This window comes from Lepisosteus oculatus, chromosome 18, assembly GCF_040954835.1.
Source record: "Lepisosteus oculatus isolate fLepOcu1 chromosome 18, fLepOcu1.hap2, whole genome shotgun sequence".
Taxonomy (NCBI): domain Eukaryota; kingdom Metazoa; phylum Chordata; class Actinopteri; order Semionotiformes; family Lepisosteidae; genus Lepisosteus; species Lepisosteus oculatus.
This window is the reverse complement of record NC_090713.1, coordinates 21838856-21862590: the sequence shown is the minus strand read 5'-3', so window position 1 is coordinate 21862590 and position 23735 is coordinate 21838856. Positions and strand designations below refer to the sequence as shown.

Sequence of the window (23735 nt, the reverse complement as noted above, 5' to 3'; positions counted from 1 at the left end):
GTGTGTGTCTCCTCTACAGTCTCTCTCTCTCCTGTGTGTGTGTGTGTGTGTGTGTCCTCTACAGCCTGTCTCTGACCTGTCTGTCGGTGTGTTTGTCCTCCACAGGAACCTCCCAGCAGAATCCTGATCACCCTGAAGGTTGACCCCGATGGCTTCTTCCTGTACTGGACGGGTCCCAACATGGTGAGTCGGGCCTGCCTGGGCCTGTCTGAACACCCGCCTCCTCCCTGTGCCCCCTCTCCCGCTCCGGCCCTCCCCCGTCTCTCCCGCTGTGTCTATTCCTGGACTGGGAGCTGCAGGGCGCTCATGAGGGCAGCTGTCCGGCCGGCCTTTTTTTTCCCATGTCCTTGGCCTCAGTTTCCGAATCTTTCTCCCTTCTGTGGGGAAGACTCACGGGGCAGTTTTGCTGCTGCTGGGGTGGGATGAAACTGCACACAGTGTAACGTCCTGGACTGATACCCCCCCGGTTCCCCTCTGCGCCCCCACTGGGATTCAGCCATCCCAGTCTCTGCAGGACTGGGACACTGCTGGGCCCCTGGATTGGATCGAGGATATCTGGGATTAATTCAGGGATTTTCTGCTCCTGGGGGGAGCCTCTCTGATCTCCCGGATCTGATCCATGCCTAAGCGCGTCGCCAGAGCTGGGTTTTTACATCGGTGGCGCCGAGGCATCAGGGTTTCGGGGCCGCTGATGTTGGGGTGCTGGGGTCTCGAGATGTAGGGGATCAGTGGCGTTGGTGTCGGACTCAGTGGTGTTGGGGTGTTGAGACTTCAAGTTCAGTGGTGTCAGGGTCAGTGGTATTGGGGTGTAGGGGGTCAGTGGTGGTGAGGTGTTGGGGTGGCAGGGCTGGGTCTCTCTCCAGTATTCCTTCGCCACAGTGGGGACCACCAGGGGGCGCCTGCGGGCTCGCGATGACGTCAGGAGTGAGGCGGCCCAGCTCCTCCAATCGGAGCTCGCCCTCCAGGTCACATGACCCCAGCTCCATCAGGTGGGCGTGTCAGAGGAGGCTGTGAATGGGCAGCCATACCCCCGATAACAATTAGGAATTAAAACAAGTAGAATGTCCTTCAAATTACGGCCTGATTCCTTCCATCCATCCATCCATCTATCCATCCAGTACTGGGGCGCGGGGAGACGGAACCGATCCCAGTCCATCACGGGAGACCCACAGACACGTTCACACCAGGGCCAGTTTTCCCAGAAGCCAGTTCAACCGCTCATGTCTCTGGACTGTGGGAGGAAACCCATGCAAACGCAGGGAGAACGCGCGAGCTCCCCACAGACAGCACCCAGGTCCCCCACACTGCTGACCCCTGCGTCGCAGTGAAAGGACGCCTGGCTGCAGGCAGCGTGGGGGAGTCTCTCGGATGCCCCCGGTGTGATCTCAAACCGTGTAGTACTGTACCAGCGTTGTGCGGCAGGGCAGGGCTGAGCTGGGATTTATTTCCCCCCTTAATAATCTCCGGAAGAGCTCTCAATCTCCGTCCCGGAGGGGAAGCTGTATCGGGACAGTAGGGCGTTCGTCGCCGGAGGCAGGGATATAAAAACGGAATACTCCGCAGCCCTGTGGGAGCTGCTGTCACTAAGCAGGCCAGCTCTCTTGCATCCGCAGAGTCTCTCCTGTGAAAAGAACTGCACTCGGGGACACTTCCGAGAAGGTTTTTTTTTTGCGTGCTCGTGATTGACAGTCCTGGGGCAGGTCTGGATTTTCTTCCTCCTGTCGGGTCCTGAGGCGTGTGTGACCGGGAGCTTCTCGTGCCAGCAGATCATGGGGGGTACAGCCTCTGCCTGGGGGCTCCCGTCTCTGGGACAAAAGACTCCCGCGTTCTCTCTCTCTCTGCCTTTCTTCCGTCTCTCCTCTCTTTTCCTTTTTTCCTCCTTCCTCTCTTGACTCTCCCACCCCTACTCTCCTTTTTCTCTCCTCCTCCTCTTTCCTCCTCCTTTCCTTCCTCTCTCTCTCTCCCCTCCCTATACTATCTCCTCTCCCTCTCCTCTCCCCTCCCATACTGTCTCCTCTCCCCTCCCTATACTGCCTTCTTGCTCTCTCTCCTCTCTCCCCTCTCCTCTTCTCCCCCTCTCTCTGCATGTCAGACAGTCCCAGCTGGGAATCCTCCAGTGAGCTTGTGTGTAAACAGAGGGAGTGCTTTTCCTCTCGGGGGTCTCGAGAGGCTCTCATTCCCCCCCCGGCTCCTTCACTCCCCTGCCTGGTGCAATTAGGGCCGGGGACATTAACTGCGCGACTGTAGCTTCCTAAGAACTGCGCCATCTTTCTCACTGAGGAAAAATGTCTTTTTGATATTGTTGTCACTTTTTTTTTGGTGGGGGGGGGGGGGTTCTGCTCTCCCCCAGTTGTTCCTCAGTGGGATTCCTGAAGGGTTCTCTGCAGCCAGCCACAGGGGCGGCGCTGTTGCACGGTTTACCCCACCCAGCCAGTGCTGTTAGGTTCACTTATTCTGCTCCACTTGGGGAGTCCCATCGAGGGGGAGCTAGTGAGTTATCCCTAGAATGGACCCAACAAGGTCAGAACAGCAGAGCTCAGCCTGTCTTTTGAGCAGTGCCCGGCCTGGTCTCTACCCTGCCTTTGACGGGGTTAAAGGTACTTGCCCCGGTCTCAAGCCCTGTCTTTAATGAGCAACAGGCCTCAGTGCCCCCGGGCAGTAGAGTTGCACTGTGTTCCCAGCTGACCCCTGTCTCCCCCTGGGCCACAGGGGTCAGGTGAGGCTGGGGATCGGTAGGCCCCGCTTTCCTTTCTCCCCTCTGGGCTCCTCCCTCCTCTCCCCCTCTCTCCTTGTGCTCACACTGCCCCCTCTCTCCTCTCCCCCTGTCTGGTTCCACTTTTCCTGGCCAGAACTGATGGCATCTAATTAATTTACTAACGAGTGGGCAGCCTGCCTGCGGCCTGCCCAAAGGGAAAACAAAGCCCTCTGTCTCCTGCTTTCTCAGCGTCTTCTCTCCCTCTCTGAGGTCTGCCTCCAGCTGTCTCTCCACGCCATTTTTCCGTCTCTCTGCCTTCGTCCTCTCTTTCTCCTTGTTCCTCCTCCTCCTCCCTTGCTTTCTCCCTCCTCTCCTCCCTCCCTCTCTCTCCCTGTCTGACAGTGTGGGAAAAGGACACAGGAAGTCAAGCAGACATTCCCCAGTATAGGAGTGCCTGCTGGAGGCCATCGCCGTTTCCCAGAGAATCTGTCCTCCGGGCTGGGGACGGCTGGGACTCCCTCTCCTCCTTCCCCTGACTCTCCCTGTCTCTCCCTCTGCGTACAGCCAGCACGCGGACGTATATACCGTAGCCGCTGTGCACCTGCTGGAGATGTGGCGTGTCAACAGAGAGCCTGCTGTCTATACACTCCGCACCTGGTGTTTATGACCCTCCTCCATGCTGGTAGGAGCCCACAGCGCCCAGCGCTCTGATCCGCCCAAGGTCAGGCCCGCGTTGGCAAGCGGACTCCCGCTGCCCGGCGGTCGGATCCGCTCCAGGTTTTCTGCGGCGCCTTCATTCGGACGTGCGCTCACTGCAAAGGCACAGAAAAGGGGGATTTATTTGTCACGGACACACACCCACCCGCCAGAGGGGAAGCAGAGGACTTTTATTCTAGGAAGTCATTGCCTGACCAGCACCAAGAGGGGAGAGCTCGTTAACGCCGCGCTCGTTTTCAAAACCAGTTCCTCTTAATTCTTCCTGAGCAGCGCGAGAGCGAGAGTGAGAGAGAGAGAGAGCAGCAGAACAAAGATTGAGTCTCATGTTCTGAAAGTAAAACTCGAAGAGCGAGGAATATGACTGTAGGCTCTTTCATCTCTTGCCAAGCTCCCTATGCATGGCGCTGTTAAAACCCTTTAGTGACGGCGCCCGTTTCGCATGATGTCTACGTGTGGTTTCAAATGCAAGTGATGCCCCGCCGCACACACCTTCAGAACCCCCCACCCTCCCTCTGTCTACATAAGACTGCTGTCACAATTGAGAGTATTATAACGGATAGCACTGCAAAACCCGGAGCGGATCAGACTGCTGTGCAATAGGAGTCTGATTCACAGCACTGCAAAACCCGGAGCGGATCAGACTGCTGTGCAATAGGAGTCTGATTCACAGCACTGCAAAACCCGGAGCGAATCAGACTGCTGTGCAATAGGAGTCTGATTCACAGCACTGCAAAACCCGGAGCGGATCAGACTGCTGTGCAATAGGAGTCTGATTCACAGCACTGCAAAACCCGGAGCGAATCAGACTGCTGTGCAATAGGAGTCTGATTCACAGCACTGCAAAACCCGGAGCGGATCAGACTGCTGTGCAATAGGAGTCTGATTCACAGCACTGCAAAACCCGGAGCGGATCAGACTGCTGTGCAATAGGAGTCTGATTCACAGCACTGCAAAACCGGAGCGGATCAGACTGCTGTGCAATAGGAGTCTGATTCACAGCACTGCAAAACCCGGAGCGGATCAGACTGCTGTGCAGTAGGAGTCTGATTCACAGCACTGTAGAACCTGGAGCGGATCAGACTGCTGTGCAATAGGAGTCTGATTCACAGCACTGCAGAACCCGGAGCGGATCAGACTGCTGTGCAATAGGAGCTGAAATGACAGCGCTGTAGAACCCGGAGCGGATCAGACTGCTGTGCAATAGGAGTCTGATTCACAGCACTGTAGAGCCCGGAGCGGATCAGACAGCTGTGCAATAGGAGTCTGATTCACAGCACTGTAGAACCCGGAGCGGATCAGACTGCTGTGCAACGGGAGCTGAAATGACAGCGCTGTAAAACCCGGAGCGGATCAGACTGAGCTGGTGTGAGGGTGGCGCCCTCTTGAAAAGCAGGGCAGGTGGGCTCCCTCCTGTGTTTGTCCATCATGACTGACGTTCAGTGGGATACAAAGCCCCCCCCCCCACCCCCCCTTCTCTCCTGCTTGCAGGCAGCCCCCTCAGTCACGAGCTGCACGACGCCGTCGGCCATGAATGGTCAATTCATCGTCAAGCCGAAACTAATCTGATCGGTATTCGGGATCCTCAGTTCTCTTCTCCTGAAAAAAGCAGGCATGCAGCAGGAGGAATTTCTTCCTGATGCTCGTTAGATTCCCTCTTGCCGCCTGAGAACTCCGAAAATGTGTGACAGGGTCCCCGTCCCCCGAGTTTCAGGTTGTCGGGGGAGGAAGTGAGCTGTTGGGGTCGATACTGTAACTGTGGCTTCCTGTTTCTGACACAGGCTGTTTCTCCTTTGCGAGAGCCACTGACACAGTTGCGTGTGGTGGGTTTGAATGCAGGGCTCTGCTGTGGAAGTTGAGTGCACAGTCCTATACAGCACTGCACAGTCACTGGGCTGGGTAACAATCTGACCCAGGCTGGACCGGCGGGCTCTGGACTGTAGGGGTACGGTGTGACCCAGACTGGACCTGCGGGCTCTGGACTGTAGGGGCACAGTGTGACCCAGACCGGACCGGCGGGCTCTGGACTGTGTGACCCAGACCGGACCGGCGGGCTCTGGACTGTAGGACCCAGACCGGACCGGCGGGCTCTGGACTGTAGGGGCACAGCGTGACCCAGACTGGACCAGTGATCTCTGGCCTGTAGGGGTACGGCGTGACCCACACTGGACCGGCGGCCTCTGGACTGTAGGGGTACAGTGTGACCTGGACGTGTGAACTGTTTTTCTGTTACTGCGGAAGAACGGGCCGATCTCGACGTTGTGCAGTGTTTGCTCAACGCTGTCCCTCACAATCTCACGTTAATGTTTGCATAACAAAGCAGCAAGGTGATAAGGAAAATGATATGTGTTTTTCTAATCGGTTCTGTTTTCATAATGCCGTTGAGTCTTGACAGAGGTCTGTCTGAAGAGATCACCCCTATATGGCTTTGTTTTACATTAGAGAACAGTGGCTGCTGTCAGGGCTGTTTCGTAGCAGTCAGATCCGCTCCAGGTTTGACAACATCGTCTGCTTCCTAGTGCACAGCAGCGTGGTCCCCTCCAGGTTTTTACAGCGTCATCCGAATCCCAGCAGGTCTCACAGTGCTGGACTGCGGCTGTGATGAATTACAGCACTCCCTAGACGGGGGAGAAACTGGGAGGTCGCTGGAAGTGACCGAGACAAGGGTGGGGTTTATCCAAAAATCCGCCTCTTCTTATTTTGAGACAGCAGAGGCAATTTTAGAGTTCCTAAAAACTCTAAACACCCCCGAATCTTTTTGTTTCATCTGCTCATATTGCACGAGAACCTTAGTGCTCTCTGGATCAGCCCACTGTGCAATGGGATTCACACTGGCAGTACAGGAAAATGTGCAGTGGATCAGCCCGCTGTGCAATGGGATTCATAGGGGCAAAATCTGAAGTAGAATCTGGAGTGGGTCAGGTTGACGGTGCAGTAAACTCTGGGGTGGATCGGCCTGCTCTGCGGTGGAATGGGATTCAGGTTGACAGTGCAGTAAACTCTGGGGTGGATCGGCCTGCTCTGCAGTGGAATGGGATTCAGGTTGACAGTGCAGTAAACTCTGGGGTGGATCGGCCTGCTCTGCAGTGGAATGGGATTCAGGTTGACAGTGCAGTAAACTCTGGGGTGGATCGGCCTGCTCTGCGGTGGAATGGGATTCAGGTTGACAGTGCAGTAAACTCTGGGGTGGATCGGCCTGCTCTGCAGTGGAATGGGATTCAGGTTGACGGTACAGTAAACTCTGGGGTGGATCGGCCTGCTCTGCAGTGGAATGGGATTCAGGTTGACGGTGCAGTAAACTCTGGGGTGGATTGGCCTGCTCTGCAGTGGGAGCGTTTCGTGCTGCGAGGTCATGTGGGGCTGGGGGAGTGTGGGGGCAGGCTTGGCGACACTTGATATCCCTGTGAACAGGCAGCTGGCTCTGTGGGCGCGGCCTCGTGTGAACTCCAAGCTCTGGTCCCTCTCTCCAGCTCCACCATTCCTCCCTCCGTCTCTCTCTCGCCCTCTTGACCTCTCTCCCTGTCTGTCACTGTTTCCCTCTCTCATTCCCCCTCTCTCTCGCCGTGTTCCTTCTCCCCCTGTCTGTCTCTCATACTCTCTGCTTCACGCTCTCTCTCTCTCTCTCTCTGTCTTTATTGCCACGACAGTGTCGGTTGTTTTGCCCGAGCACTTGAACGGCCAAACGGCAGCAGGGGCTCGCTGACACCAGCGCTCCTCTCCTCCTTCTAAGAACGGAAGACAGCCTCCTGTCCCAACTGGAGGAGCTCACCCAGCCGGGACCCGAAAGAAACCGGGGTCTCGGCTGCGACGCCGCGGCTGAGCAGCTTGTCCCACGCCCCCCGCCACCCTTTGTGTAAAGAAGTGTCCCAACCCCGGCTCTCTGTTTTAATGCTCTTCCGAGTTGACTGTGTCGGATGTCTCTGGGGCTTTGTAACACGTGTGGGGGGTGTGGGGGTTCCTCGTGCCCTTTCCCACCACCAGCAACGGGATCCCCTCTCTGTCCGCGCGGGCGGGAGAGGGAGCGTGGCGGGGCGCGCTCTGAGGAAATCCGCGCCAGGCTCGGCGCAGGCGGTCTCGTCCTGCAGGGGGGGGGGGGTCGGCCGGGGGGGATTAAGATGAGGAAGGGAATGTGTCCGGACAGGGGAAGGCAGGCCAGCCCGAGAAGGGGATTAGGCCAGCGGAGCGTGCGGGAGACGGATCGGCGCCGACAGCCCGTGTCAAACCCGTTTAGCGCGGACCAGACGCGGAGCTCCTGAAAAGCCGCTTCAACGCGACCGTGCTGCGCGAGCCGTGACCGTGCGGAAGATCGAACCCGGAGCCCGGATCAGTGCTGCTCACTGGGAGGCTGACAACACTGTAAAACCTGGAGCGGATCAGACTGCTGCGCACTGGGAGGCTGACAACACTGTAAGACCTGGAGCGGATCAGACTGCTGTGCACTGGGGTGGCTGACAACACTGTAAAACCCGGAGCGGATCAGTGCTGCTCACTGGGGTGGATGACAACACTGTAAAACCCGGAGCAGATCAGTGCTGCGCACTGGGGAGGCTGACAACACTGTAAAACCCGGAGCCCGGATCAGACTGCTGCGCACTGGGGTGGCTGACAACACTGTAAAACCTGGAGCGGATCAGTGCTGTGCACTGGGGTGGCTGACAACACTGTAAAACCTGGAGCGGATCAGTGCTGCTCACTGGGGTGGCTGACAACACTGTAAAACCTGGAGCCCGGATCAGACTGCTGCAGAGCCCGGAGTCCACAGGGATCTTGTGTTGTCCTAGTAGCTCTCTTGTCTCCTCCCTCTCCCTGTCCACCACTTACACAGCCCCACTATCAGTCTATAAATATCCTCCCAGTTCCAGCCCCTGGCGCAGACAGGCCCCTGGAATGTGCACTCTTGAGCCAGTAGGAGGTCTGGCGAGACACCAGCCTACAGCAGCTGTTTCCTCCTGCTCAGTCCCAGTGGCCACTGCACCCCAGTTCTCCCCCTGTGGCCCTCCCCCCTTTTCAAAGTTCGTGCGGCCTATCGTAGCTTAGTCTGATGCAGCACGGACCCGGCAAGATCAGGGTACAAGCATGGTAGAAAGTGGTAAAGCTTGGTGAGATCAGGGTAAAATCACAATGAAGCCCAGTGAGATCAGGGTAGAAGCACATCACAGGGCAGTAAAGCCCAGTGAGATCAGGGTAAAAGCACAGTCCAGTGCAGTAAGGCCCAGTGAGATCAGGGTAAAAGCACAGTCCGGTGCAGTAAGGCCCAGTGAGATCACAGGAGAGAGCGTTCTTAGTATTTATACAGCAGTTTCCACTGGGGCGGGTGTCAGAATGCCTCTCTCTTTGGACACTCTCTCCTTGAATGTCAACAGTTCCCGTGTCCACTGGGGCTCTGGCACGTCCTGAAAACGCCACGTCTCTCTTGCAGGAGGTGGAGGTGCTGGACATCTGCCAGATCAGGGACACCAGGACGGGGAAATACGCGAAAGTCCCCAAGGTAAGGTCAGAGGTCATGGGTCCAGGTCAGGGGTCGGGTAAGCCTCCAGACATCTAACCCTAACAGTCTCCCTGCACTTAACCAGAGACACAGAGCCGTTACCCCCTGTGGGTCCAAAGATCATTTCACCCTCTCCTCCCGTTCTCTTGACCCCCTGCTCCTGTCCCCCTCCTCTCCCTCCCTGTCCCAGGACCCGAAGGTACGAGAGCACCTGGGCTGGAAGACGGAGGACCAGATCGAGAACAAGCTACTGACTGTCGTGCACGGGACGGACCTGGTCAACATCAGCTTCCTGAACTTCGAGGCCGTGCAGGAGGACACTGCCAAGGTAGCGCCACCTGCTGGTGCCTCCGGGCAGTGCGCCACCGGCAGCGCGTAGCCTCTGTACCGTTGGCGCTGTTGCTCTGAAGGTCACTGTTGCTGTGTTACGCAGGTGTGGACCGAGGAGCTGTTCAAGCTGGCCACGAACATCTTGGCGCACAATACCTCCCGCAATAAGTTACTCTACAAAGCGTGAGTCTGTGTGCGTCTGTCCCTGCGTGTGTGTGTGCAGGCATCTGGGTGTCCGTGTCTCTGTCCCCGTGCGTGTGTGCGCGCGTGTATATCTGTGACTCTCTCCCTGGTCCGTGTGTGTGCGTGTCTCTGTCCCCGGTGCGTGTGTGTGCGTGTATCCATGTCTCTGTCCCCGGTGCGTGTGTGTGTGTTTCCGTCTCTGTCCCGGTACGTGTGTGTGCGTGTATCCATGTCTCTGTCCCCTGTGCGTGTGTGTGCGTGTATCAATGTCTCTGTCCCCTGTGCGTGTGTGTGTGTGTATCCATGTCTCTGTCCCCTGTGCGTGTGTGTGCGTGTATCCATGTCTCTGTCCCCGGTGCGTGTGTGTGTTCCCGTCTCTGTCCCCGGTGCGTGTGTGTGCGTGTATCCATGTCTCTGTCCCCGGTGCGTGTATCCATGTCTCTGTCCCCGCTGCGTGTATCCATGTCTCTGTCCCCGCTGCGTGTATCCATGTCTCTGTCCCCGCTGCGTGTATCCATGTCTCTGTCCCCGCTGCGTGTATCCATGTCTCTGTCCCCGGTGCGTGTGTGTGCGTGTATCCATGTCTCTGTCCCCGGTGCGTGTATCCATGTCTCTGTCCCCGGTGCGTGTATCCATGTCTCTGTCCCCTGTGCGTGCGTGTGCGTGTATCCATGTCTCTGTCCCCCGTACGTGCGTGTGTGCGCCTGCGGGGTCTCTCTCAGTTCAGTTCAAGGTGCTTTATCATCTTTATCCCAGTCTCTCTCCCTCTCCACACAGGTATGTCAAGTTAAAGCTGCAGGTCAGCCCGGACAGCCGGATCCCAGTGAAGAAGTAAGTGTGCTGTGGCCCTTCGCGCCCGGGCCAGCGAGCGTCCAGCGCGGCTGAGCGCCTGTCCCTCTCTCTCCGTCTCTCTGCAGTTTCCTCAAGATGTTCTCCGACAAGAAGCGGGTGGAGACGGCTCTGGAGCTGTGCGGCCTCCTGACCAATCGGGTACGCTGGACTGCACGTCTCTCCCCACCCCCCCCGTCCCCCCTTCAGGGTACTCTTATTTCCCTTGAGGGCCTGCATCGGTGTCGGTCTCCGTATCGGATATCCCGGGGATCTGCCGGGAAGGGGGCTGGGGGAGGTCCCGGGATCAGCTGGCAGACTCCGTGGTGTCTATCCCAGGCTGTCCGCGCTCTCGGTCAGGCGGTCATCGGCCTGTCCCTGCCTGTCTCCCTCCCTCCTTCCTGACCTGGGCAGAGCGGCTTGGTGGCTTGGGGGGTTTGTCGCCACCTGCTGGACAGTGACCGATCCTGCTGAAGCCTTTGTATTTTTAATTTTTCCAATAATCCTTACGCTCATATGAGCGCTTTTCTGGACACTCCGCGGAAAGCTCTTCACGGGTCATGGGGATCCCCTCCACCCCCACCCCCAGCAGTGTGTACCCCCACCTGGAGGAGGTGCCAGTCCGCTCCCCACACCCCAGCTCTCAGTGGGGAGGAGAGCAGAGTGATGGAGCCAGTTCAGAGAGGGGGGTTATTAGGAGGCCATGGGGGGAAGTGGGCCAGGACACTGGGGTTGAACCCCTACTCTTCTCGAGAAACACCCTGGGGTTTTTAATGACCACAGAGAGTCAGGACCTCGGTTTTACGTCTCATCCGAAGGACGGCGCCTGTTTACAGTCTACTGTCCCCGTCACTATACTGGGGCATCAGGACCCACACAGACCACAGGGTGAGCGCCCCCTGCTGGCCCCACTAACACCTCTTCCAGCAGCAGCCTCAGTCTCCCCTCCAGGTACTGGCCCGGCTCACGCCTGCTGGGCTCCAGTGGGCACACCAGGGCGGTCACAAGCTCTGAGGTGTCTCTTTCCCTGGTTTTACAGTAGGGGTACGGGAGGGGGGGGGGTACGGGGGTGCCCCAAGCCCTTCTCCGCCAGCTTGCTTCCTGGCAAACTGGAGGTGTAGGCAGTGTGCCTGTGGGAAGTCAGGATCTCCCCTGGGACAAGACCTACATGCAGGACTGGTACCTTCCAAGCGGTACCGCGGAGGTGAAGAGCATGGGGGGGTCTGTCCGAAGCGCCCCAGAGCGATCTGCCTCTCTCTCTCTCTGCCCCCCTCTCTCAGGCTGAGGGCATCAAGCCGGACGAGTTCAGCTGGGAGGTGTTTCAGTCCTTCCTGAGCAACATGTGCAAGCAGCCCGAGATCGAGAAGATCTTCGTGGACCTGTGAGTCCCTCTCCGGGCGGAGGGAGGGGTTCGGGGATAGGAGCCTGGAGAGAGAGGAGGAGCGAGGGAGGGGTTCGGGGATAGGAGCCTGGGAGAGAGAGGAGGAGCGAGGGAGGGGTTCGGGGATAGGAGCCTGGAGAGAGAGGAGGAGCAAGGGAGGGGTTCTGGGATAGGAGCCTGGAGAGAGAAGAGGAGCGAGGGAGGGGTTCTGGGATAGGAGACAGGAGAGAGAGGAGGAGCGAGGGGAGGGGTTCTGGGATAGGAGACAGGAGAGAGAGGAGGAGCGAGGGGAGGGGTTCTGGGATAGGAGACAGGAGAGAGGGAGATGGAAGGGGGCTGGGATAGGAGCCGGGAGAGAAAGGAGGAAGGGAGGGGTTCTGGGATAGGAGACAGGAGAGAGAGGAGGAGCGAGGGAGGGGTTCTGGGATAGGAGACAGGAGAGAGAGGAGGAGCAAGGGAGATGGAAGGGGGCTGGGATTGGAGCCGGGAGAGAGAGGAGGAGCGAGGGAGGGGTTCTGGGATAGGAGACAGGAGAGAGAGGAGGAGCAAGGGAGATGGAAGGGGGCTGGGATAGGAGCCGGGAGAGAAAGGAAGGAGGGAGGGAGGGTTTCTGGGATGGGAGACAGGAGAGAGAGGAGGGAGGGGTTCTGGGATGGGAGACGAGTGAAAGGAGGGAGGGGGGGCTGGGATAGGAGACAGGAGTGAAAGGAGAAAAAAGAGGGAGGGAGGGGTTTCTGGGATAGGGGACAGGAGTGAAAGGAGGAAGGAGACTGGGAGGGCCGGAGGGCAAAGGGCGCGGAAGAGGGAGGGAGAGGAGGTGGGACGGGAGTAACCCCGTGGGCTGCGGCGCTCCTCTCGGCAGGGGTTCGAAGGGCAAGCCGTTCCTGTCCCTGGACCAGGTGGTGGAGGTCATCAACAAGAAGCAGCGAGACTCGCGGCTCAACGAGGTGCTGTACCCCCCGCTGAAGAAGGAGCAGGTGCGCCAGATGATGGAGAAGTACGACATCAACACCGGCCAGCTGGAGCGGGGTGCGTGCGTGTGTGCGTGTGTGTGCGTGACCGCGGGACGTGCCCTGCCGGGCCCTGCTGTGCTGTGCCACCCGGACGTGACCTCGCCTGTCTGTCTGCCCCGCCCACAGACCAGGTGTCCCTGACGGCGTTCAGCCACTACCTGGGCGGAGAGGAGAACAGCATCGTGCCCCCGGAGAGGCTGGACATCATCGACGACATGAGCGCGCCCCTGAGCCACTACTTCATCAACTCCTCTCACAACACCTACCTCACAGGTACGCCACACGTGTCTGACACCAGTCCCCGCAGGTACGCCACACCTGTCTGACAGCTGCCCCCGCAGGTACGCCACACCTGTCTGACACCAGTCCCCGCAGGTACGCCACACCTGTCTGACAGCTGCCCCCGCAGGTACGCCACACCTGTCTGACACCAGTCCCCGCAGGTACGCCACACCAGTCCCCGCAGGTACGCCACACCTGTCTGACAGCTGCCCCCGCAGGTACGCCACACCAGTCTGACACCAGTCCCCGCAGGTACGCCACACCTGTCTGACACCAGTCCCCGCAGGTACGCCACACCAGTCCCCGCAGGTATGCCACACCTGTCTGACACCAGCCCCCGCAGGTACGCCACACCTGTCTGACAGCTGCCCCGCAGGTATGCCACACCTGTCTGATACCAGTCCCCGCAGGTACGCCACACCAGCCCCCGCAGGTACGCCACACCTGTCTGACACCAGCCCCCGCAGGTACGCCACACCTGTCTGACACCAGCCCCCGCAGGTACGCCACACCAGTCCCCGCAGGTATGCCACACCTGTCTGACACCAGCCCCCGCAGGTACGCCACACCTGTCTGACACCAGGCCCCGCAGGTACGCCACACCTGTCTGACACCAGGCCCCGCAGGTACGCCACACCTGTCTGACAGCTGCCCCGCAGGTACGCCAGGTGCGTTAACCCCTCCTCTCCCTTGCCCTGCCCAGCGGGTCAGCTGACCGGCCTGTCCTCGGTGGAGATGTACCGGCAGGTCTTGCTCACCGGGTGTCGCTGCATCGAGCTGGACTGCTGGAAGGGCCGCCTCAACGACGAGGAGCCCTTCATCACCCACGGCTTCACCATGACCACCGAGATCCCCTTCAAGGTAGGGCCCCTGCCTGCTCCCGCTCCTCGGAGCCCCGGTTTTCCCGCCTGGGGAACGGCGAGGCGGAAACGTTCTCTCTCTCTCTCTCCCTCCCTCCCTCTGCGTGTCGGCAGGAGGTGATCGAGGCCATCGCGGAGAGCGCGTTCAAGACCTCGCCCTACCCCGTCATCCTGTCCTTCGAGAACCACGTGGACTCGTGAGTGCGGCCTGGGCGGGCCGGGGGGGGTGGGGGTGTGTCCCGGGACGTCCCGCGGGCTGACTCCCCGTCTCTCTCGCTCTCTTCCGCAGGTCCCGACAGCAGGCCAAGATGGCGGAGTACTGCCGCACCATTTTCGGGGACGCGCTGCTCATCGACCCGCTGGAGAAGTACCCGGTGAGTCGGGGGGGCCGGGCGGGGGGGGGTGCACGCTTGGCGGATGCTGTCCAGACCTCTCCTCGGGCACGCGCAGGGTTTTCTGGCCGCACGAGTTTTTCAATGTCCACTCTGTCGAAACTCGGACACGGGAATCTCTCTCCGAGCCCCCCGGGAATCTCTCTCCGAGCCCCCCGGGAATCTCTCTCCGAGCCCCCCGGGAATCTCTCTCCGAGCCCCCCGGGAATCTCTCTCCGAGCCCCCCGGGAATCTCTCTCCGAGCCCCCCGGGAATCTCTCTCCGAGCCCCCCGGGAATCTCTCTCCGAGCCCCCGGGAATCTCTCTCCGAGCCCCCCGGGAATCTCTCTCCGAGCCCCCCGGAGCCTCTCCGGGCTCCAGGAATCTCTCCGGGCTCCAGGAATCTCTCCGAGCTCCAGGGAGCCTCTCCGAGCCCCCGGGAATCTCTCTCCGAGCCCCCCGGGAATCTCTCTCCGAGCCCCCCGGGAATCTCTCTCCGAGCCCCCCGGGAATCTCTCTCCGAGCCCCCCGGGAATCTCTCTGAGCCCCCGGAGCCTCTCCGGGCTCCAGGAATCTCTCCGAGCTCCAGGGAGCCTCTCCGAGCCCCCGGGAATCTCTCTCCGAGCCCCCGGGAATCTCTGTCATCCAGAGTTTCTCTTAACTGCTTAACCGGACCCGGATCCCGAAACCGCATCCCTCACCCGGCGCCGCGCCTGACCCCTCTCCTGTCCTCCCTGCCCAGCTGGTGCCCGGCCAGCCCCTGCCCAGCCCCCAGGACCTGCTGGGCAAGATCCTCATCAAGAACAAGAAGCACCACCGCCGGCACGCGGCCAGCGCCGAGGGCAGCGTCCGCAGGCGGGCGGGCGAGCCCAGCGACCCGGGCGGCGCCGCCGACCAGCCCTCGCCGCACGCCGGTAGGGAACAGCAGGGGGCGCTAATCCGTCGGCGGGCGAGTGCGTGTCGACGTGGATTCTGAATTTTGCAGGGGGGGGTGGTAAGGAGAGTTTGCATGTTCTCCCTGTCTCCCTGTGTGGGTCTCCTCCCACCTTCCTGTGACCTGCTGGCTGGGTTAGATCATGTTTCTAAATTGTCACTCTGTCCGCGCACCTGGGTCAGTCTGGGACAGATTGTTTGGACCGGCACTGACCCAGTGAGAAGTCCTTCCCGATACAGGACTGCAAAAGGGGTTCGCGCAGGTGAGCTCATGTTGGTCACGTGACTTACCGCAGGGAGCCCATTGCAGGAGAACATGGAGGCGGGGCATCTGATGTCCAATGGGGAGGAGAAGCTGGCAGAGAGGCTGGTCAAGGAAGGCGGGCCGAGGAAGTCTATTGGTGAGGATGGGATCGGGGGGTTGGGGGGGGCAGGGCCCTACAACACCTGATCAGACCAGGGTCGGAGAAGCAGAAATGCGTCGGCTGATTAATTGAGTCGCCGATGGGTCCCCCCGTTCTGTGTGTTGCAGATCGTGAAATAGAAAGTGAGGAGGAAGAGGAGGAGGAGCAGGTGGACCTCAAGAAACCCACGACAGATGAGGTACCCATCCACCCCAGTCCCGTCTTCGTTAGAGGTCCCGTGTCCACTTCCTGACAAAATAACCGAAACGGGAGTCTCATACTTATCAGCTTATCTTCAAGGAGTTTTGTGCCTTCAGGACGAGGGCATGTGGGAAACGGCAGTAATACAGGCCTCTCTCTCTCTGGGCAGTGGACGCGGTAGTGTCCACCGGCGCCCCCTGACCCCGCTGGCTCTCCCCGCAGGGCACGGCGAGCAGCGAGGTCAACGCCACGGAGGAGATGTCCACGCTCGTGAACTACATCGAGCCGGTCAAGTTCAAGAGCTTCAAGGGGGCCAGCAGTGAGTGTCCGTCCGTCCTTGGGGCTGACCGCCCGGTGATGTAAGGGGGTTGCCAGACTGCGGGGGCTGACCAGGAGACTGGAGGAGTGGGGGGGGGGGGTACTACGGTAAGAGCCATGCCTGCAGAACAAGCCGAGATTCAGGTGTTGGCTGTGGCCCCCTCACAGAGCTGAGGATACGTGACTCGTCCTGTAGGGGGCGCTACAGATTGTCAATTAAGCCCCAGCCACCTCCCCCCGCCCAGCAATGTTTCTCCACACTGACACAGCCTTGCAGATGTGGAGCAACCCAGGTAAAAGGGCAGTGTCCTCCCATCTTCTTGAACCCGTGACCCCTGTGGTGCTGCGTCCACTGGGGGTCACCTCTCCACGTTCAAGCTGACGCTGACCTTCTCTTGCAGAGAGGAACAGGTGCTACGAGATGTCGTCCTTCGTGGAGACCAAGGGCATGGAGACGCTGAAGGGCTCTCCCACGGAGTTCGTGGAGTATCCTTTCAGCCACGGGGGGGGCGCTGTCATCCCGTTTGGCGTGTGGCGCCGCTGCCTGGATGGCTTTTCTTGAGCAGTGTTTCCCTCGCGAATCTGCGTTTGGGCTGTCGTCTCTTTTCCTGAGCTCCTCCTGCAGGTATAACAAGAAGCAGCTGAGTCGGATTTACCCCAAGGGCACCAGGGTCGACTCCTCGAACTACATGCCCCAAATTTTCTGGAACGTGGGCTGTCAGATGGTGGCGCTCAACTTCCAGACACTGGGTCAGTCGCCCCGAAGCCCCTCCTTTCTCCCTGTATCTGTCCAGCAGCAGCATTTGTGTGGGCTGTCAGGGGGTGTGGCTTTAGGCCATCAAGGGGTAAGACAGGCTGTCAGGGGGTGTGGCTTTAGGCCATCAAGGGGTAAGACAGGCTGTCAGGGGGTGTGGCTTTAGACTTGTCAGGGGGTAAGACAGGCTGTCAGGGGGTGTGGCTTTAGGCCATCAGGGGGTAAGACAGGCTGTCAGGGGGTGTGGCTTTAGGCCGTCAGGGGGTAAGACAGGCTGTCAGGGGGTGTGGCTTTAGGCTTGTCAGGGGGTAAGACAGGCTGTCAGGGGGTGTGGCTTTAGGCTTGTCAGGGGGTAAGACAGGCTGTCAGGGGGTGTGGCTTTAGGCCATCAAGGGGTAAGACAGGCTGTCAGGGGGTGTGGCTTTAGGCTTGTCAGGGGGTAAGACAGGCTGTCAGGGGGTGTGGCTTTAGGCCATCAAGGGGTAAGACAGGCTGTCAGGGGGTGTGGCTTTAGACTTGTCAGGGGGTAAGACAGGCTGTCAGGGGGTGTGGCTTTAGGCCATCAAGGGGTAAGACAGGCTGTCAGGGGGTGTGGCTTTAGGCTGTCAGGGTGTAAGACAGGCTGTCAGGGGGTGTGGCTTTAGGCCATCAGGGGGTAAGACAGGCTGTCAGGGGGTGTGGCTTTAGGCCGTCAGGGGGTAAGACAGGCTGTCAGGGGGTGTGGCTTTAGGCTTGTCAGGGGGTAAGACAGGCTGTCAGGGGGTGTGGCTTTACGTTGTCAGGGGGTAAGACAGGCTGTCAGGGGGTGTGGCTTTAGGCTTGTCAGGGGGTAAGACAGGCTGTCAGGGGGTGTGGCTTTAGGCTTGTCAGGGGGTAAGACAGGCTGTCAGGGGGTGTGGCTTTAGGCTTGTCAGGGGGTAAGACAGGCTGTCAGGGGGTGTGGCTTTAGGCCATCAGGGGGTAAGACAGGCTGTCAGGGGGTGTGGCTTTAGGCCGTCAGGGGGTAAGACAGGCTGTCAGGGGGTGTGGCTTTAGGCTGTCAGGGGGTAAGACAGGCTGTCAGGGGGTGTGGCTTTAGGCTTGTCAGGGGGTAAGACAGGCTGTCAGGGGGTGTGGCTTTAGGCCATCAGGGGGTAAGACAGGCTGTCAGGGGGTGTGGCTTTAGGCCATCAGGGGGTAAGACAGGCTGTCAGGGGGTGTGGCTTTAGGCCGTCAGGGGGTAAGAGGCTGTCAGGGCGTGTGGCTTTAGGCCATCAGGGGGTAAGACAGGCTGTCAGGGGGTGTGGCTTTAGGCCATCAGGGGGTAAGACAGGCTGTCAGGGGGTGTGGCTTTAGGCTTGTCAGGGGGTAAGACAGGCTGTCAGGGGGTGTGGCTTTAGGCTTGTCAGGGGGTAAGACAGGCTGTCAGGGGGTGTGGCTTTAGGCCATCAAGGGGTAAGACAGGCTGTCAGGGGGTGTGGCTTTAGGCTTGTCAGGGGGTAAGACAGGCTGTCAGGGGGTGTGGCTTTAGGCTTGTCAGGGGGTAAGACAGGCTGTCAGGGGGTGTGGCTTTAGGCCATCAGGGGGTAAGACAGGCTGTCAGGGGGTGTGGCTTTAGGCCGTCAGGGGGTAAGACAGGCTGTCAGGGGGTGTGGCTTTAGGCCGTCAGGGGGTAAGACAGGCTGTCAGGGGGTGTGGCTTTAGGCTTGTCAGGGGGTAAGACAGGCTGTCAGGGGGTGTGGCTTTAGGCCGTCAGGGGGTAAGACAGGCTGTCAGGGGGTGTGGCTTTAGGCCGTCAGGGGGTAAGACAGGCTGTCAGGGGGTGTGGCTTTACGTTGTCAGGGGGTAAGACAGGCTGTCAGGGGGTGTGGCTTTAGGCTTGTCAGGGGGTAAGACAGGCTGTCAGGGGGTGTGGCTTTACGTTGTCAGGGGGTAAGACAGGCTGTCAGGGGGTGTGGCTTTAGGCCGTCAGGGGGTAAGACAGGCTGTCAGGGGGTGTGGCTTTACGTTGTCAGGGGGTAAGACAGGCTGTCAGGGGGTGTGGCTTTAGGCCATCAGGGGGTAAGACAGGCTGTCAGGGGGTGTGGCATTAGGCTGTCAGGGGGTAAGACAGGCTGTCAGGGGGTGTCACAGTCAGTCAGTCAGAGAGACAGTCTGTCAGCGTGTCTCCCTCAGTCACTGAGTACTGCAGCACTGCACAGCCACATCGATCCAGGCTGTTAACGACACCTCCCCTCCCTCCCCCCCCCCAACGCCAGACCTCCCCATGCAGCTGAACCTGGGCATATTCGAGTACAACGGCCGCAGCGGCTACCTGCTCAAGCCCGAGTTCATGCGCAGGATGGACAAGCACTTTGACCCCTTCACCGTGGAAATCATGGACGGCGTCGTGGCCAACACCGTCAAGATCAGGGTACGGGACGTCCCACGCTGTCGGGGGGGGGGGGTGTGTGTGTGTGTGTTGGGGGAGGGGGGGGGGGGGGAGAGAGAGGGCCCTCTGTGTGTCCAGTTAGATCGGAACGTCAGCCGTCCGTTTCGAACCCCTGTGCGGCGGGAGGCGCTGGAGAGCGCGTATCCACGGACACCCGACGCAGCCTCCTGCATCCTGGACGGGTGACTCTTGAGTTGACGTGGCGCCCTCTGGTGGCCCACTCTTCGAACTGCTTGGGGCTCTGGACGTGTGGAGACGTGCGAATTGAGCGGTCCGGTGGCAGCCTCTGCCCCCCCACCCCCCCAGGGGGCGCTGCGGAGCACGCGTGCTGCCGCCCCTCCCACAAACGTGATCGGGGGATCCCGTGGGCTCCTCCGCCCGTCCCCACCTCTGCTGCCCTTCCAGCCTGGGTATTAATGGAGTTCCCCGTCCCGACAGATCATCTCGGGGCAGTTCCTCAGCGACAAGAAGGTGGGGGTGTACGTGGAGGTGGACATGTTCGGCCTGCCGGTGGACACCCGGAGGAAGTACCGCACCAAGACGTCCAACAACAACTCTCTGGACCCGGTCTGGAACGAGGAGACCTGGATGTTCGCCAAGGTGCTGCTCAGGCGTTTGGTTGTCAGGGTGGTGTGGCAGGTGGGGTGGGGCAGACAGGGCGGTGGGGGTGTGGCAGGTGGTGGGTGTGGTGGACAGGGCGGTAGTGGGTGTGGCAAACAGGGTGATGTGGGTGTGGCAGGTGGTAGGGGGTGTGGCAGACAGGGTGGTAGGGGGTGGGGCAGACAGGGCGGTAGTGGGTGTGGCAAACAGTGTGATGTGGGTGTGGCAGGGTGGTAGTGGGTGTGACAGACAGGGTGGTAGTGGGTGTGGCAGACAGGGTGGTAGTGGGTGTGGCAGGGTGGTAGTGGGTGTGGCAGACAGGGTGATGTGGGTGTGGCAGGGTGGTAGTGGGTGTGGCAGACAGGGTGATGTGGGTGTGGCAGGCAGGGTGGTAGTGGGTATGACGGACAGGTTGCTAGTGGGTGTGGCAGACAGGGTGATAAGGGGTGTGACAGGCACTCAGACAGTCAGAGAGACTGGGCTTCCTCTTAGGTGCCAGTCACCTTCCTTCCTGTTCCTGTCGGGCTCCCTCGGCTCACGGCCCGTCCGCGCGGTGTTCCCGCAGGTGGTGCTGCCCACGCTGGCGTCTCTCCGGGTGGCGGTGTACGAGGAGAGCGGCAAATTCATCGGGCACCGGGTGCTGCCGGTCTGTGCCATCCGGTCAGGTGAGCACCTTCGCGGCTTGTGGAGGCGGCGGCCGCGGCGTTGATCTCGGCTCGGCCCGCCTCCTGTGGTGCTGAGGGTGGTGTCTGTTTCCAGGGTACCACTACATCAACCTGAGGAACGATCTGAACCAGCCTCTCATGCTGTCCTCCCTGCTGGTGTACACCGAGGCCATGGACTACATCCCCCATGGGCGCTTTGGTGAGATTCAGTCAACTAAAAGTGTATACCTAGACTATGGACTACATCCCCCATGAGCACCATGGTGAGACTGTCTAATATCGCTGTACACCAAGGCCATGGACTACATCCCCCATGAGCACCATGGTGAGATTGTCTAATATCACTGTACACCGAGACTATGGACTACATCCCCCATGAGCACCATGGTGAGACTGTCTAATATCGCTGTACACCGAGACTATGGACTACATCCCCCATGAGCACCATGGTGAGACTGTCTAATATCGCTGTACACCGAGACTGTGGACTACATCCCCCATGAGCACCATGGTGAGATTGTCTACTATCACTGTACACCGAGACTATGGACTACATCCCCCATGAGCACCATGGTGAGATTGTCTACTATCACTGTACACCGAGACTATGGACTACATCCCCCATGAGCACCACGGTGAGGTTCAGTCTAATAGATAGATACTTTATTGATCCCGTGAGAGAAATTGCAGAACAATTTCCCTCACGGGATAACGCTGTGCTGTTGTCCTGCAGAGTGCGTAGAGGCCCTGACCAACCCCATCAAGCACTTCAGCCTGCTGGACCAGAGGGAGGGGCAGCTCGCTGCGCTCATTGATGACGAGGTCAGCACCGCCGGGCCGCGTTCTGCTGCGGCGGGGTTGTGCTGTTGAGCTGCCCGTGCTGCAGAGCCGTGTGGTTGAGTAACTGCAGTCCTGCTGCTGTTCAGGAAGTGGAGTTGTTGCAGTGCAGGACAAGGCGCTCAGCGTGTGGTGTGTGGTTCTGTAACCGCAGCGGTAGAGTTGTGTTGCGGTGCGCGGTTGTGTAACTGCAGTTGTGCTGTTCCCAGCGAGTGCAGGTGAATGTGGAGAAGAAACTGGAGCAGGTGGAAGTGGAGACCTGCGCCGTGGACAGCCAGGGCAGCGTCCTGCTCCACCCCTCGCCGCTGCCCCCCACTGTCAGCCTGGGGAACGACACTTCTGTCACCAGCACAGGTACCGATCTGTGGCGATTAATCGTGTCTGGCCGCTCAGGTAGGCGGGAGGAAGACTGCCGAGTCGCTGCAGTCACAGGGCGGGTCAGTTGTCTCATGGACCAGGCGGACCAGCTGTCCTCCCGGTCTGACAGGACCGGACCCGAATCGCCGGACCAGCTGTCCTCCCGGTCTGACAGGACCGGACCCGAATCGCCGGACCAGCTGTCCTCCCGGTCTGACAGGACCAGACCCGAATCGCCGGACCAGCTGTCCTCCCGGTCTGACAGGACCGGACCCGAATCGCTGGACCAGCTGTCCTCCCGGTCTGACAGGACCGGACCCGAATCGCCGGACCAGCTGTCCTCCCAGTCTCACAGGACCGGACCCGAATCGCTGGACCAGCTGTCCTCCCGGTCTGACAGGACCGGACCCGAATCGCCGGACCAGCTGTCCTCCCGGTCTGACAGGACCGGACCCGAATCGCCGGACCAGCTGTCCTCCCAGTCTCACAGGACCGGACCCGAATCGCTGGACCAGCTGTCCTCCCGGTCTCACAGGACCGGACCAGCCGTCCCCCGTCCCCTCCCTTTCCACCGGTCCCCCGGTGCGTGGCGCGGTGTCGGTGTGTAAATGCTCCGTTGCCGCGGCGACTGAAAGCCCGTTTCCCGTCTCCACACAGGGCAGAAGGAGGGCCTGATCGCCACCGTGCTGACGGGTAAGTGCTCTCCGGGCCGCCCCGCCGCCGCCGCCTGCCCCCCTCCCTTCCCTCTCCGCCCCCCCAGCCCCCGCCTCTGCCCTCTCTCCCCGCGCAGATCTGGGGGCCCAGTCCCTGGAGGAACTGCGGCAGCAGAAGTCCTTCCTGAAGGTGCAGAAGAAGCACTGCAAGGAGCTGAAGGAGCTGCGCAGGAAGCACCTGAAGAAGGTGCTGCAGCTGAGCAAGGAGCAGCGGTCCAAGAACAGCCAGCTGCGCAGCGACAGCCTGCGCAGGCGCAGCGAGATCGAGAAGAGCCTGAAGCGCAGCAAGAAGAGGAGGTGAGGTGCAGGGGGGGGCAGGAGATCGGGGGGCACGGGAGAGGAGGGGGGCAGAAGAGGTGGTGAGGTGTCGGGGGAGAACAGGAGACGAGGTTGGGCAGAAGAGAAGCAGTGATGGGGTGTCAGGAGCAGTGTTGGGGTGTCAGGAGCAGTGATGGGGGGTGTCGGGGTGTCAGGAGCAGTGATGGGGTGTCAGGAGCAGTGATGGGGTGTCGGGGTGTCAGGAGCAGTGTTGGGGTGTCGGGGTGTCAGGAGCAGTGATGGGGTGTCAGGAGCAGTGATGGGGGGTGTCGGGGTGTCGGGAGCAGTGATGGGGTGTCGGGAGCAGTGATGGGGTGTTGGGAGCAGTGATGGGGGGTGTTGGGGTGTCAGGAGCAGTGTTGGGGTGTCAGGAGCAGTGATGGGGGGTGTCGGAGTGTCAGGAGCAGTGTCGGAGTGTCAGGAGCAGTGATGGGGTGTCGGGGTGTCAGGAGCAGTGTTGGGGTGTCAGGAGCAGTGTTGGGGTGTCAGGAGCAGTGTTGGGGTGTCGGGGTGTCAGGAGCAGTGTCGGGGTGTCAGGAGCAGTGATGGGGTGTCGGGGTGTCAGGAGCAGTGTTGGGGGGTGTCGGGGTGTCAGGAGCAGTGATGGGGTGTCAGGAGCAGTGATGGGGTGTCGGGGTGTCAGGAGCAGTGTTGGGGTGTCAGGGGATGGACAGAGATGGGGCCTGGAGGAGTGTTGACAGTGTGTGTGTGTGTGTGTGCGCGTGTGTCAGCACCGACTCCCCGGACGCTGTGCAGAAGCTGCGTGCTCTGGACTCGGAGGTGGAGCAGCTCATGAAGCTGCAGGACTGGCAGATGAAGGAGCTGCTGGAGCTGAGGCAGGGGCAGCACTGCCTGGAGAGGGAGAAGAAGAAGGAGCAGCTGAGAGAGGTGAGAGAGGAGAGGACATGGCAGACAGGCCCCTGAGCCTGTGTCCAGTGTGTGTGTCCAGGCTGTGGTCCCTAATCCTGTCGTCTCTGCCTGTGTCCAGGCTGTGGTCCCTGAGCCTGTCCTCTCTGCCTGTGTCCAGACTGTGGTCCCTGAGCCTGTCCCCTCTGCCTGTGCCCAGGCTGTGGTCCCTGA

General features: G+C 60.2%; 1 protein-coding gene across 3 annotated transcripts in view; it reads left to right on the top strand.

Moving 5' to 3' along the window:
• Positions 1-23735, top strand: part of plcb3 (phospholipase C, beta 3 (phosphatidylinositol-specific)) — a 39622-nt gene that overhangs the window by 8464 nt on the left and 7423 nt on the right. For 2 of the 3 annotated variants that reach the window (XR_011182337.1, XM_069180086.1), the window contains exons 2-28: positions 106-183; positions 8829-8897; positions 9088-9225; positions 9331-9410; positions 10188-10241; positions 10328-10400; positions 11519-11619; positions 12482-12648; positions 12759-12905; positions 13618-13775; positions 13889-13971; positions 14064-14148; positions 14888-15059; positions 15375-15479; positions 15611-15681; positions 15906-16002; positions 16403-16487; positions 16627-16751; positions 18993-19147; positions 19604-19765; positions 20331-20430; positions 20525-20629; positions 21164-21252; positions 21477-21621; positions 22282-22317; positions 22415-22634; positions 23387-23543. Coding sequence is in view for 2 of the 3 variants with exons in the window: in XM_069180086.1 (XP_069036187.1) it covers positions 106-183; positions 8829-8897; positions 9088-9225; positions 9331-9410; positions 10188-10241; positions 10328-10400; positions 11519-11619; positions 12482-12648; positions 12759-12905; positions 13618-13775; positions 13889-13971; positions 14064-14148; positions 14888-15059; positions 15375-15479; positions 15611-15681; positions 15906-16002; positions 16403-16487; positions 16627-16751; positions 18993-19147; positions 19604-19765; positions 20331-20430; positions 20525-20629; positions 21164-21252; positions 21477-21621; positions 22282-22317; positions 22415-22634; positions 23387-23543 (3057 nt within the window). In the remaining variant the exon portion in view is untranslated. The remainder of the gene's footprint in view (positions 1-105; positions 184-8828; positions 8898-9087; positions 9226-9330; positions 9411-10187; positions 10242-10327; positions 10401-11518; positions 11620-12481; positions 12649-12758; positions 12906-13617; positions 13776-13888; positions 13972-14063; positions 14149-14887; positions 15060-15374; positions 15480-15610; positions 15682-15905; positions 16003-16402; positions 16488-16626; positions 16752-18992; positions 19148-19603; positions 19766-20330; positions 20431-20524; positions 20630-21163; positions 21253-21476; positions 21622-22281; positions 22318-22414; positions 22635-23386; positions 23544-23735) is intronic. The other variant, XM_069180088.1, reaches the window with a different exon arrangement.